This window comes from Semicossyphus pulcher, unplaced genomic scaffold (assembly GCF_022749685.1).
Source record: "Semicossyphus pulcher isolate SPU_LCO1_2020_fin unplaced genomic scaffold, fSemPul1.0.p SCAF_21, whole genome shotgun sequence".
Classification (NCBI taxonomy): domain Eukaryota; kingdom Metazoa; phylum Chordata; class Actinopteri; order Labriformes; family Labridae; genus Semicossyphus; species Semicossyphus pulcher.
The window spans coordinates 20959269-20976191 of record NW_027211695.1 but is presented as its reverse complement, the minus strand read 5'-3'; the positions used below and the strand labels follow the sequence as shown (position 1 = coordinate 20976191).

Genomic DNA, 16923 nt, shown 5'->3' with positions numbered 1-16923 from the left:
ACAACCACGGCTGCTCCAACAACCACAACAGCTGCTCCAACAACAACGACCACTCCAACAACAACAACAACAGTGGCTTCAACAACAACAACAACAGCTAATCCAACTACCGCAACAGCCGCTCCAACAACAACAACAGCTGCAATAACAACCACCACAGCTGCTCCAACAACAACGGCAACTCCATCAACAACAACAGTGGCTCCAACTACCACAACAGCTGCTTCAACTACCACAACAGCTGCTCCAAGAACAACAACAGTGGCTCCAACGACCACAACAGCTGCTCCAACAACAACAACAGTGGCTCCACCTACCACAACAGCCACTCCAACGACAACCACAGTTGCTCCAACAACAACAACAGTTGCTCCAACTACGCAAACAGCCGCTACAACAACAACAACGGCTGCTCCAACAATAATAACAGCTGCTCCAACAAAAACGGCCACTCCAACAACAACAACAGTGGCTCCAACTACCAGAACAGTGGCTCCAACGACCACAACAGTCAATCCAACCACCACAACAGCTGCTCCAACAACAACAACGGCTGCTCCATCGATAACAACAGCTGCTCCAACAACAACGGCCACTCCAACCACCACAACAGCTGCTCCAACAACAACAACGGCTGCTCCATCGATAAGAACAGCTCCTCCAACAACAACAGCCACTCCAACAACAACAACAGCTGCTCCAACAACAACCGCCACTCCAACAACAACAACAACAGTGGCTCCAACTACCACAACAGCCAATCCAACAACCACCAAAGCTTTTCCAACAACAACAACAGTGGCTCCTACTACCACAACAGTGGCTCCAACGACCACAACAGTCAATCCAACCACCACAACAGCTGCTCCAACAACAACAACGGCTGCTCCAACAACAACAACAGCTGCTCCAACAACAACGGCCACTCCAACTCCCACAACAGCTGCTCCAACAACAACAACGGCCACTCCAACAACAACAACAGTTGCTCCAACAACAACAACGGCTGACCCAACTACCACAACAGCCATTCCAACTACAACAACGGCTGCTCCAACAACAATGGCCACTCCAACAACATCAACAACTGCTCCAACAACAACCGCCAGTCCAACTCCCACAACAGCTGCTCCAACAACAACAACGGCTGCTCCAACAACAACAACAGCTGCTCCAACAACAACGGCCACTCCAACAACATCAAGAACTGCTCCAACAACAACCACCAGTCCAACTCCCACAACAGCTGCTCCAACAACAACAACGGCCACTCCAACAACAACAACAGTTGCTCCAACAACAACCGCCACTCCAACAACAACAACAGTGGCTCCAACTACCACAACAGTGGCTCCAACGACCACAACAGTCAATCCAACCACCACAACAACTGCTCCAACAACAACGGCCACTCCAACTCCCACAACAGCTGCTCCAACAACAACAACGGCCACTCCAACAACAACAATAGTTGCTCCAACAACAACAACGGCTGGCCCAACTACCACAACAGCCATTCCAACAACAACAACGGCTGCTCCAACAACAACAACAGCTGCTCCAACAACAACGGCCACTCCAACAACATCAACAACTGCTCCAACAACAACCGCCAGTCCAACTCCCACAACAGCTGCTCCAACAACAACAACGGCCACTCCAACAACAACAACAGTTGCTCCAACAACAACAATGGCTGGCCCAACTACCACAACAGCCGCTCCAACAACAACCACGGCTGCTCAAACAACAACCGCCACTCCAACAACAACAACAGTGGCTCAAACTACCACAACAGCCATTCCAACTACAACAACGGCTGCTCCATCGATAACAACAGCTTCTCCAACAACAACGGCCACTCCAACAACATCAACAACTGCTCCAACAACAACCGCCAGTCCAACTCCCACGACAGCTGCTCCAACAACAACAACGACTGCTCCAACAACAACAACAACTGCTCCAACAACAACGGCCACTCCAACAACAACAACAGTTGCTCCAACAACAACCACGGCTGCTCCAACAACCACAACAGCTGCTCCAACAACAACGGCCACTCCAACAACAACAACAACAACAGTGGCTTCAACAACAACAACAACAGCTAATCCACCTACCACAACAGCTGCTCCAACAACAACAACAGCTGCGTCAACAACAACAACAGCTAATCCAACTACCACAACAGCCGCTCCAACAACAACAACAGCTGCTCCAGCAACCACCACAGCTGCTCCAACAACAACGGCAACTCCATCAACAACAACAGTGGCTCCAACTACCACAACAGCTACTTCAACAACAACAACAGCTGCTCCAACAACAACCGCCACTCCAACAACAACAACAGTGGCTCGAACTACCACAACAGCCATTCCAACTACCACAACAGCTGCTCCAACAACAACAGTTGCTCCAAGAACAACAGCAGTGGCTACAACGACCACAACAGCTGCTCCAACAACAACAACAGTGGCTCCACCTACCACAACAGCCACTCCAACGACAACCACAGTTGCTCCAACAACAACAACAGCTGCTCCAACTACGCTAACAGCCGCTCCAACAACAACAACGGCAGCTCCAACAATAAAAACAGCTGCTCCAACAACAACGGCCACTCCAACAACAACAACAGTGGCTCCAACTACCACAACAGCCGCTTCAACAACAACAACAGCTGCTTCAACAACAACCGCCACTCCAACAACAAGAACAGTGGCTCCAACTACCAGAACAGTGGCTCCAACGACCACAACAGTCAATCCAACCACCACAACAGCTGCTCCAACAACATCAACAACTGCTCCAACAACAACAACAGCTGCTCCAACAACAAGGGCCACTCCAACAACAACAACAGTTGCTCCAACAACAACCACGGCTGCTCCAACAACCACAACAGCTGCTCCAACAACAACGGCCACTCCAACAACAACAACAACAGTGGCTTCAACAACAACAACAACAGCTAATCCAACTACCACAACAGCTGCTCCAACAACAACAACAGCTGCGTCAACAACAACAACAGCTAATCCAACTACCACAACAGCCGCTCCAACAACAACTACGGCTGCTCCAACAATAATAACAGCTGCTCCAACAACAACGGCCACTCCAACAACAACAACAGTGGCTCCAACAACCACCACAGCTTCTCCAACAACAACGGCAACTCCAACAACAACAACAGTGGCTCCAACTACCACAACAGCCGCTTCAACAACAACAACAGCTGCTCCAACAACAACCGCCACTCCAACAACAACAACAGTGGCTCCAACTACCAGAACAGTGGCTCCAACGACCACAACAGTCAATCCAACCACCACAACAGCTGCTCCAACAACAACAACAACGGTTGCTCCATCGATAACAACAGCTGCTCCAACAACAACGGCCACTCCAACAACTTCCACAACTGCTCCAACAACAACCACCAGTCCAACTCCCACAACAGCTGCTCCAACAACAACAACGGCTGCTCAGACAACAACAACAGCTGCTCCAACAACAACGGCCACTCCAACAACAACAACAGTTGCTCCAACAACAACCACGGCTGCTCCAACAACCACAACAGCTGCTCCAACAACAACGACCACTCCAACAACAACAACAACAGTGGCTTCAACAACAACAACAACAGCTAATCCAACTACCGCAACAGCCGCTCCAACAACAACAACAGCTGCAATAACAACCACCACAGCTGCTCCAACAACAACGGCAACTCCATCAACAACAACAGTGGCTCCAACTACCACAACAGCTGCTTCAACTACCACAACAGCTGCTCCAAGAACAACAACAGTGGCTCCAACGACCACAACAGCTGCTCCAACAACAACAACAGTGGCTCCACCTACCACAACAGCCACTCCAACGACAACCACAGTTGCTCCAACAACAACAACAGTTGCTCCAACTACGCAAACAGCCGCTACAACAACAACAACGGCTGCTCCAACAATAATAACAGCTGCTCCAACAAAAACGGCCACTCCAACAACAACAACAGTGGCTCCAACTACCAGAACAGTGGCTCCAACGACCACAACAGTCAATCCAACCACCACAACAGCTGCTCCAACAACAACAACGGCTGCTCCATCGATAACAACAGCTGCTCCAACAACAACGGCCACTCCAACCACCACAACAGCTGCTCCAACAACAACAACGGCTGCTCCATCGATAAGAACAGCTCCTCCAACAACAACAGCCACTCCAACAACAACAACAGCTGCTCCAACAACAACCGCCACTCCAACAACAACAACAACAGTGGCTCCAACTACCACAACAGCCAATCCAACAACCACCAAAGCTTTTCCAACAACAACAACAGTGGCTCCTACTACCACAACAGTGGCTCCAACGACCACAACAGTCAATCCAACCACCACAACAACTGCTCCAACAACAACCGCCAGTCCAACTCCCACAACAGCTGCTCCAACAACAACAACGGCTGCTCCAACAACAACAACAGCTGCTCCAACAACAACGGCCACTCCAACTCACACAACAGCTGCTCCAACAACAACAACGGCCACTCCAACAACAACAACAGTTGCTCCAACAACAACAACGGCTGACCCAACTACCACAACAGCCATTCCAACTACAACAACGGCTGCTCCAACAACAATGGCCACTCCAACAACATCAACAACTGCTCCAACAACAACCGCCAGTCCAACTCCCACAACAGCTGCTCCAACAACAACAACGGCTGCTCCAACAACAACAACAGCTGCTCCAACAACAACGACCACTCCAACAACAACAACAACAGTGGCTTCAACAACAACAACAACAGCTAATCCAACTACCGCAACAGCCGCTCCAACAACAACAACAGCTGCAATAACAACCACCACAGCTGCTCCAACAACAACGGCAACTCCATCAACAACAACAGTGGCTCCAACTACCACAACAGCTGCTTCAACTACCACAACAGCTGCTCCAAGAACAACAACAGTGGCTCCAACGACCACAACAGCTGCTCCAACAACAACAACAGTGGCTCCACCTACCACAACAGCCACTCCAACGACAACCACAGTTGCTCCAACAACAACAACAGTTGCTCCAACTACGCAAACAGCCGCTACAACAACAACAACGGCTGCTCCAACAATAATAACAGCTGCTCCAACAAAAACGGCCACTCCAACAACAACAACAGTGGCTCCAACTACCAGAACAGTGGCTCCAACGACCACAACAGTCAATCCAACCACCACAACAGCTGCTCCAACAACAACAACGGCTGCTCCATCGATAACAACAGCTGCTCCAACAACAACGGCCACTCCAACCACCACAACAGCTGCTCCAACAACAACAACGGCTGCTCCATCGATAAGAACAGCTCCTCCAACAACAACAGCCACTCCAACAACAACAACAGCTGCTCCAACAACAACCGCCACTCCAACAACAACAACAACAGTGGCTCCAACTACCACAACAGCCAATCCAACAACCACCAAAGCTTTTCCAACAACAACAACAGTGGCTCCTACTACCACAACAGTGGCTCCAACGACCACAACAGTCAATCCAACCACCACAACAACTGCTCCAACAACAACCGCCAGTCCAACTCCCACAACAGCTGCTCCAACAACAACAACGGCTGCTCCAACAACAACAACAGCTGCTCCAACAACAACGGCCACTCCAACTCACACAACAGCTGCTCCAACAACAACAACGGCCACTCCAACAACAACAACAGTTGCTCCAACAACAACAACGGCTGACCCAACTACCACAACAGCCATTCCAACTACAACAACGGCTGCTCCAACAACAATGGCCACTCCAACAACATCAACAACTGCTCCAACAACAACCGCCAGTCCAACTCCCACAACAGCTGCTCCAACAACAACAACGGCTGCTCCAACAACAACAACAGCTGCTCCAGCAACCACCACAGCTGCTCCAACAACAACGGCAACTCCATCAACAACAACAGTGGCTCCAACTACCACAACAGCTACTTCAACAACAACAACAGCTGCTCCAACAACAACCGCCACTCCAACAACAACAACAGTGGCTCGAACTACCACAACAGCCATTCCAACTACCACAACAGCCAATCCAACTACCACAACAGCTGCTCCAACAACAACAGTTGCTCCAAGAACAACAACAGTGGCTCCAACGACCACAACAGCTGCTCCAACAACAACAACAGTGGCTCCACCTACCACAACAGCCACTCCAACGACAACCACAGTTGCTCCAACAACAACAACAGCTGCTCCAACTACGCTAACAGCCGCTCCAACAACAACAACGGCAGCTCCAACAATAATAACAGCTGCTCCAACAACAACGGCCACTCCAACAACAACAACAGTGGCTCCAACTACCACAACAGCCGCTTCAACAACAACAACAGCTGCTTCAACAACAACCGCCACTCCAACAACAAGAACAGTGGCTCCAACTACCAGAACAGTGGCTCCAACGACCACAACAGTCAATCCAACCACCACAACAGCTGCTCCAACAACATCAACAACTGCTCCAACAACAACCGCCAGTCCAACTCCCACAACAGCTGCTCCAACAACAACAACGGTTGCTCCAACAACAACAACAGCTGCTCCAACAACAAGGGCCACTCCAACAACAACAACAGTTGCTCCAACAACAACCACGGCTGCTCCAACAACCACAACAGCTGCTCCAACAACAACGGCCACTCCAACAACAACAACAACAGTGGCTTCAACAACAACAACAACAACAGCTAATCCAACTACCACAACAGCTGCTCCAACAACAACAACAGCTGCGTCAACAACAACAACAGCTAATCCAACTACCACAACAGCCGCTCCAACAACAACTACGGCTGCTCCAACAATAATAACAGCTGCTCCAACAACAACGGCCACTCCAACAACAACAACAGTGGCTCCAACAACCACCACAGCTTCTCCAACAACAACGGCAACTCCAACAACAACAACAGTGGCTCCAACTACCACAACAGCCGCTTCAACAACAACAACAGCTGCTCCAACAACAACCGCCACTCCAACAACAACAACAGTGGCTCCAACTACCAGAACAGTGGCTCCAACGACCACAACAGTCAATCCAACCACCACAACAGCTGCTCCAACAACAACAACAACGGTTGCTCCATCGATAACAACAGCTGCTCCAACAACAACGGCCACTCCAACAACATCAACAACTGCTCCAACAACAACCACCAGTCCAACTCCCACAACAGCTGCTCCAACAACAACAACGGCTGCTCAGACAACAACAACAGCTGCTCCAACAACAACGGCCACTCCAACAACAACAACAGTTGCTCCAACAACAACCACGGCTGCTCCAACAACCACAACAGCTGCTCCAACAACAACGACCACTCCAACAACAAAAACAACAGTGGCTTCAACAACAACAACAACAGCTAATCCAACTACCGCAACAGCCGCTCCAACAACAACAACAGCTGCAATAACAACCACCACAGCTGCTCCAACAACAACGGCAACTCCATCAACAACAACAGTGGCTCCAACTACCACAACAGCTGCTTCAACTACCACAACAGCTGCTCCAAGAACAACAACAGTGGCTCCAACGACCACAACAGCTGCTCCAACAACAACAACAGTGGCTCCACCTACCACAACAGCCACTCCAACGACAACCACAGTTGCTCCAACAACAACAACAGTTGCTCCAACTACGCAAACAGCCGCTACAACAACAACAACGGCTGCTCCAACAATAATAACAGCTGCTCCAACAAAAACGGCCACTCCAACAACAACAACAGTGGCTCCAACTACCAGAACAGTGGCTCCAACGACCACAACAGTCAATCCAACCACCACAACAGCTGCTCCAACAACAACAACGGCTGCTCCATCGATAACAACAGCTGCTCCAACAACAACGGCCACTCCAACCACCACAACAGCTGCTCCAACAACAACAACGGCTGCTCCATCGATAAGAACAGCTCCTCCAACAACAACAGCCACTCCAACAACAACAACAGCTGCTCCAACAACAACCGCCACTCCAACAACAACAACAACAGTGGCTCCAACTACCACAACAGCCAATCCAACAACCACCAAAGCTTTTCCAACAACAACAACAGTGGCTCCTACTACCACAACAGTGGCTCCAACGACCACAACAGTCAATCCAACCACCACAACAACTGCTCCAACAACAACCGCCAGTCCAACTCCCACAACAGCTGCTCCAACAACAACAACGGCTGCTCCAACAACAACAACAGCTGCTCCAACAACAACGGCCACTCCAACTCCCACAACAGCTGCTCCAACAACAACAACGGCCACTCCAACAACAACAACAGTTGCTCCAACAACAACAACGGCTGACCCAACTACCACAACAGCCATTCCAACTACAACAACGGCTGCTCCAACAACAATGGCCACTCCAACAACATCAACAACTGCTCCAACAACAACCGCCAGTCCAACTCCCACAACAGCTGCTCCAACAACAACAACGGCTGCTCCAACAACAACAACAGCTGCTCCAACAACAACGGCCACTCCAACAACATCAAGAACTGCTCCAACAACAACCACCAGTCCAACTCCCACAACAGCTGCTCCAACAACAACAACGGCCACTCCAACAACAACAACAGTTGCTCCAACAACAAGCGCCACTCCAACAACAACAACAGTGGCTCCAACTACCACAACAGTGGCTCCAACGACCACAACAGTCAATCCAACCACCACAACAACTGCTCCAACAACAACGGCCACTCCAACTCCCACAACAGCTGCTCCAACAACAACAACGGCCACTCCAACAACAACAATAGTTGCTCCAACAACAACAACGGCTGGCCCAACTACCACAACAGCCATTCCAACAACAACAACGGCTGCTCCAACAACAACAACAGCTGCTCCAACAACAACGGCCACTCCAACAACATCAACAACTGCTCCAACAACAACCGCCAGTCCAACTCCCACAACAGCTGCTCCAACAACAACAACGGCCACTCCAACAAGAACAACAGTTGCTCCAACAACAACAACGGCTGGCCCAACTACCACAACAGCCGCTCCAACAACAACCACGGCTGCTCAAACAACAACCGCCACTCCAACAACAACAACAGTGGCTCAAACTACCACAACAGCCATTCCAACTACAACAACGGCTGCTCCATCGATAACAACAGCTTCTCCAACAACAACGGCCACTCCAACAACATTAACAACTGCTCCAACAACAACCGCCAGTCCAACTCCTACGACAGCTGCTCCAACAACAACAACGACTGCTCCAACAACAACAACAACTGCTCCAACAACAACGGCCACTCCAACAACAACAACAGTTGCTCCAACAACAACCACGGCTGCTCCAACAACCACAACAGCTGCTCCAACAACAACGGCCACTCCAACAACAACAACAACAACAGTGGCTTCAACAACAACAACAACAGCTAATCCAACTACCACAACAGCTGCTCCAACAACAACAACAGCTGCGTCAACAACAACAACAGCTAATCCAACTACCACAACAGCCGCTCCAACAACAACAACAGCTGCTCCAGCAACCACCACAGCTGCTCCAACAACAACGGCAACTCCATCAACAACAACAGTGGCTCCAACTACCACAACAGCTACTTCAACAACAACAACAGCTGCTCCAACAACAACCGCCACTCCAACAACAACAACAGTGGCTCGAACTACCACAACAGCCATTCCAACTACCACAACAGCCAATCCAACTACCACAACAGCTGCTCCAACAACAACAGTTGCTCCAAGAACAACAGCAGTGGCTCCAACGACCACAACAGCTGCTCCAACAACAACAACAGTGGCTCCACCTACCACAACAGCCACTCCAACGACAACCACAGTTGCTCCAACAACAACAACAGCTGCTCCAACTACGCTAACAGCCGCTCCAACAACAACAACGGCAGCTCCAACAATAATAACAGCTGCTCCAACAACAACGGCCACTCCAACAACAACAACAGTGGCTCCAACTACCACAACAGCCGCTTCAACAACAACAACAGCTGCTTCAACAACAACCGCCACTCCAACAACAAGAACAGTGGCTCCAACTACCAGAACAGTGGCTCCAACGACCACAACAGTCAATCCAACCACCACAACAGCTGCTCCAACAACATCAACAACTGCTCCAACAACAACCGCCAGTCCAACTCCCACAACAGCTGCTCCAACAACAACAACGGTTGCTCCAACAACAACAACAGCTGCTCCAACAACAAGGGCCACTCCAACAACATCAACAGTTGCTCCAACAACAACCACGGCTGCTCCAACAACCACAACAGCTGCTCCAACAACAACGGCCACTCCAACAACAACAACAACAGTGGCTTCAACAACAACAACAACAGCTAATCCAACTACCACAACAGCTGCTCCAACAACAACAACAGCTGCGTCAACAACAACAACAGCTAATCCAACTACCACAACAGCCGCTCCAACAACAACTACGGCTGCTCCAACAATAATAACAGCTGCTCCAACAACAACGGCCACTCCAACAACAACAACAGTGGCTCCAACAACCACCACAGCTTCTCCAACAACAACGGCAACTCCAACAACAACAACAGTGGCTCCAACTACCACAACAGCCGCTTCAACAACAACAACAGCTGCTCCAACAACAACCGCCACTCTAACAACAACAACAGTGGCTCCAACTACCAGAACAGTGGCTCCAACGACCACAACAGTCAATCCAACCACCACAACAGCTGCTCCAACAACAACAATGGCTGCTCCATCGATAACAACAGCTGCTCCAACAACAACGGCCACTCCAACAACAACATCAGTTGCTCCAACAACAACCACGGCTGCTCCAACAACCACAACAGCTGCTCCAACAACAACGGCCACTCCAACAACAACAGCTGCTTCAAACACAACAACAGTTAATCCAACTACCACAACAGCCGCTCCAACAACAACAACAGCTGCTCCAACAACCACCACAGCTGCTCCAACAACAACGGCAACTCAATCAACAACAACTGTGGCTCCAACAACCACAACAGCCGCTTCAACAACAACAACAGCTGCTCCAACAACAACCGCCACTCCAACAACAACAACAGTGGCTCCAACTACCACAACAGCCATTCCAACTACCACAACAGCCAATCCAACTACCACAACAGCTGCTCCAACAACAACAGTTGCTCCAAGAACAACAACAGTGGCTCCAACTACCACAACAGCCATTCCAACTACCACAACAGCCAATCCAACTACAACAACAGCTGCTCCAACAACAACAATGGCTGCTCCAACAACAACAAAAGCTACTCCAACAACCACAACCGCCACTCCAAGAACAACAACAGTGGCTCCAACTACCACAACAGCCAATCCAACTACAACAACGGCCACTCCAACAACAACAACAGTGGCTCCAACAACCACCACAGCTTCTCCAACAACAACGGCAACTCCAACAACAACAACAGTGGCTCCAACTACCACAACAGCCGCTCCAACAACAACAACGGCTGCTCCAACAATAATAACAGCTGCTCCAACAACAACGGCCACTCCAACAACAACAACAGTGGCTCCAACAACCACCACAGCTTCTCCAACAACAACGGCAACTCCAACAACAACAACAGTGGCTCCAACTACCACAACAGCCGCTTCAACAACAACAACAGCTGCTCCAACAACAACCGCCACTCCAACAACAACAACAGTGGCTCCAACTACCAGAACAGTGGCTCCAACGACCACAACAGTCAATCCAACCACCACAACAGCTGCTCCAACAACAACAACGGCTGCTCCATCGATAACAACAGCTGCTCCAACAACAGCGGCCACTCCAACAACAACAACAGTTGCTCCAACAACAACCACGGCTGCTCCAACAACCACAACAGCTGCTCCAACAACAACAGCTGCTTCAAACACAACAACAGCTAATCCAACTTCCACAACAGTCGCTCCAACAACAACAACAGCTGCTCCAACAACCACCACAGCTGCTCCAACAACAATGGCAACTCAATCAACAACAACTGTGGCTCAAACAACCACAACAGCCGCTTCTACAACAACAACAGCTGCTCCAACAACAACCGCCACTCCAACAACAACAACAGTGGCTCCAACTACCACACCAGCTGCTCCAACTACCACAACAGCCAATCCAACTACCACACCAGCTGCTCCAACTACCACAACAGCCAATCCAACTACCACAACAGCTGCTCCAACAACAACAGTTGCTCCAAGAACAACAACAGTGGCTCCAACTACCACAACAGCCATTCCAACTACCACAACAGCCAATCCAACTACAACAACAGCTGCTCCAACAACAACAATGGCTGCTCCATCGATAACAACAGCTGCTCCAACAACAACGGCCACTCCAACAACAACATCAGTTGCTCCAACAACAACCACGGCTGCTCCAACAACCACAACAGCTGCTCCAACAACAACGGCCACTCCAACAACAACAGCTGCTTCAAACACAACAACAGTTAATCCAACTACCACAACAGCCGCTCCAACAACAACAACAGCTGCTCCAACAACCACCACAGCTGCTCCAACAACAACGGCAACTCAATCAACAACAACTGTGGCTCCAACAACCACAACAGCCGCTTCAACAACAACAACAGCTGCTCCAACAACAACCGCCACTCCAACAACAACAACAGTGGCTCCAACTACCACAACAGCCATTCCAACTACCACAACAGCCAATCCAACTACCACAACAGCTGCTCCAACAACAACAGTTGCTCCAAGAACAACAACAGTGGCTCCAACTACCACAACAGCCATTCCAACTACCACAACAGCCAATCCAACTACAACAACAGCTGCTCCAACAACAACAATGGCTGCTCCAACAACAACAACAGCTACTCCAACAACCACAACCGCCACTCCAAGAACAACAACAGTGGCTCCAACTACCACAACAGCCAATCCAACTACAACAACGGCCACTCCAACAACAACAACAGTGGCTCCAACAACCACCACAGCTTCTCCAACAACAACGGCAACTCCAACAACAACAACAGTGGCTCCAACTACCACAACAGCCGCTCCAACAACAACAACGGCTGCTCCAACAATAATAACAGCTGCTCCAACAACAACGGCCACTCCAACAACAACAACAGTGGCTCCAACAACCACCACAGCTTCTCCAACAACAACGGCAACTCCAACAACAACAACAGTGGCTCCAACTACCACAACAGCCGCTTCAACAACAACAACAGCTGCTCCAACAACAACCGCCACTCCAACAACAACAACAGTGGCTCCAACTACCAGAACAGTGGCTCCAACGACCACAACAGTCAATCCAACCACCACAACAGCTGCTCCAACAACAACAACGGCTGCTCCATCGATAACAACAGCTGCTCCAACAACAGCGGCCACTCCAACAACAACAACAGTTGCTCCAACAACAACCACGGCTGCTCCAACAACCACAACAGCTGCTCCAACAACAACAGCTGCTTCAAACACAACAACAGCTAATCCAACTTCCACAACAGTCGCTCCAACAACAACAACAGCTGCTCCAACAACCACCACAGCTGCTCCAACAACAACGGCAACTCAATCAACAACAACTGTGGCTCCAACAACCACAACAGCCGCTTCTACAACAACAACAGCTGCTCCAACAACAACCGCCACTCCAACAACAACAACAGTGGCTCCAACTACCACACCAGCTGCTCCAACTACCACAACAGCCAATCCAACTACCACAACAGCTGCTCCAACAACAACAGTTGCTCCAAGAACAACAACAGTGGCTCCAACTACCACAACAGCCATTCCAACTACCACAACAGCCAATCCAACTACAACAACAGCTGCTCCAACAACAACAATGGCTGCTCCAACAACAACAACAGCTACTCCAACAACCACAACCGCCACTCCAAGAACAACAACAGTGGCTCCAACTACCACAACAGCCAATCCAACTACAACAACAGCTGCTCCAACACCAACAGTTGCTCCAAGAACAACAACAGTGGCTCCAACGACCACAACCGCCACTCCAAGAACAACGACAGCTAATCCAACTACCACAACAGCCGCTCCAACAACAACAGCTGCTCCAACAACCACCACAGCCGCTCCAACAACAACGGCAACTCCATCAACAACAACAGTGGCTATAACTACCACAACAGCTGCTTCAACAACAACAACGGCTGCTCCAACAACAAACGCCACTCCAACAACAACAACAGTGGCTCCAACTACCACAACAGCCATTCCAACTACCACAACAGCCAATCCAACTACCACAACAGCTGCTCCAACAACAGTGGCTCCAACGACCACAACAGCTGCTCCAACAACAACAACAGCTGCTCCAACAACAACCGCCACTCCAACAACAACAACAGTGTCTCCAACTACCAGAACAGTGGCTCCAACGACCACAACAGCCAATCCAACCACCACAACAGCTGCTCCAACAACAACAACAGTGGCTCCAACTACCACAACAGCCGCTTCAACAACAACAACAGCTGCTCCAACAACAACCGCCACTCCAACAACAACAACAGTGGCTCCAACTACCACAACAGCCGCTTCAACAACAACAACAGCTGCTCTAACAACAACCGCCACTCCAACTACCACAACAGCCATTCCAACTACCACAACAGCCAATCCAACTACCACAACAGCTGCTCCAACAACAACAGTTGCTCCAAGAACAACAACAGTGGCGCCAACGACCACAACAGCTGCTCCAACAACAACAACAGTTTCTCCAAGAACAACAACAGTGGCTCCAACGACCACAACGGCCACTCCAACAACAACCACGGCTGCTCCAACAACCACAACAGCTGCTCCAACAACAACGGCCACTCCAACAACAACAACAACAGTGGCTTCAACAACAACAACAACAGCTAATCCAACTACCACAACAGCTGCTCCAACAACAACAACAGCTGCGTCAACAACAACAACAGCTAATCCAACTACCACAACAGCCGCTCCAACAACAACTACGGCTGCTCCAACAATAATAACAGCTGCTCCAACAACAACGGCCACTCCAACAACAACAACAGTGGCTCCAACAACCACCACAGCTTCTCCAACAACAACGGCAACTCCAACAACAACAACAGTGGCTCCAACTACCACAACAGCCGCTTCAACAACAACAACAGCTGCTCCAACAACAACCGCCACTCCAACAACAACAACAGTGGCTCCAACTACCAGAACAGTGGCTCCAACGACCACAACAGTCAATCCAACCACCACAACAGCTGCTCCAACAACAACAATGGCTGCTCCATCGATAACAACAGCTGCTCCAACAACAACGGCCACTCCAACAACAACATCAGTTGCTCCAACAACAACCACGGCTGCTCCAACAACCACAACAGCTGCTCCAACAACAACGGCCACTCCAACAACAACAGCTGCTTCAAACACAACAACAGCTAATCCAACTACCACAACAGCCGCTCCAACAACAACAACAGCTGCTCCAACAACCACCACAGCTGCTCCAACAACAACGGCAACTCAATCAACAACAACTGTGGCTCCAACAACCACAACAGCCGCTTCAACAACAACAACAGCTGCTCCAACAACAACCGCCTCTCCAACAACAACAACAGTGGCTCCAACTACCACAACAGCCATTCCAACTACCACAACAGCCAATCCAACTACCACAACAGCTGCTCCAACAACAACAGTTGCTCCAAGAACAACAACAGTGGCTCCAACTACCACAACAGCCATTCCAACTACCACAACAGCCAATCCAACTACAACAACAGCTGCTCCAACAACAACAATGGCTGCTCCAACAACAACAACAGCTACTCCAACAACCACAACCGCCACTCCAAGAACAACAACAGTGGCTCCAACTACCACAACAGCCAATCCAACTACAACAACGGCCACTCCAACAACAACAACGGCTGCTCCAACAATAATAACAGCTGCTCCAACAACAACGGCCACTCCAACAACAACAACAGTGGCTCCAACAACCACCACAGCTTCTCCAACATCAACGGCAACTCCAACAACAACAACAGTGGCTCCAACTACCACAACAGCCGCTTCAACAACAACAACAGCTGCTCCAACAACAACCGCCACTCCAACAACAACAACAGTGGCTCCAACTACCAGAACAGTGGCTCCAACGACCACAACAGTCAATCCAACCACCACAACAGCTGCTCCAACAACAACAATGGCTGCTCCATCGATAACAACAGCTGCTCCAACAACAACGGCCACTCCAACAACAACAACAGTTGCTCCAACAACAACCACGGCTGCTCCAACAACCACAACAGCTGCTCCAACAACAACAGCTGCTTCAAACACAACAACAGCTAATCCAACTTCCACAACAGTCGCTCCAACAACAACAACAGCTGCTCCAACAACCACCACAGCTGCTCCAACAACAACGGCAACTCAATCAACAACAACTGTGGCTCCAACAACCACAACAGCCGCTTCTACAACAACAGCTGCTCCAACAACAACCGCCACTCCAACAACAACAACAGTGGCTCCAACTACCACACCAGCCATTCCAACTACCACAACAGCCAATCCAACTACCACAACAGCTGCTCCAACAACAACAGTTGCTCCAAGAACAACAACAGTGGCTCCAACTACCACAACAGCCATTCCAACTACCACAACAGCCAATCCAACTACAACAACAGCTGCTCCAACAACAACAATGGCTGCTCCAACAACAACAACAGCTACTCCAACAACCACA

The 16923-nt window shown here is 49.9% G+C and overlaps 2 protein-coding genes and 1 pseudogene across 2 annotated transcripts; all 3 read left to right on the top strand.

Moving 5' to 3' along the window:
- The first annotated feature begins 461 nt into the window (after positions 1 to 461).
- Positions 462 to 9494, top strand: LOC138600455 (probable cyclin-dependent serine/threonine-protein kinase DDB_G0292550; annotated as a pseudogene).
- Positions 9495 to 11366: 1872 nt separating this feature from the next.
- On the top strand, positions 11367 to 12047 carry LOC138600454 (probable serine/threonine-protein kinase clkA; the record flags this gene model as incomplete). The annotated part of the gene is made up of 1 exon (XM_069671875.1): positions 11367 to 12047. A coding segment is annotated over one exon (681 nt), but the record flags the coding sequence as incomplete, so codon positions are not given.
- Positions 12048 to 16079: 4032 nt separating this feature from the next.
- Positions 16080 to 16523, top strand: LOC138600453 (probable serine/threonine-protein kinase clkA; the record flags this gene model as incomplete). Its single annotated transcript, XM_069671874.1, has 1 exon — positions 16080 to 16523. A coding segment is annotated over one exon (444 nt), but the record flags the coding sequence as incomplete, so codon positions are not given.
- Positions 16524 to 16923: the final 400 nt, after the last annotated feature.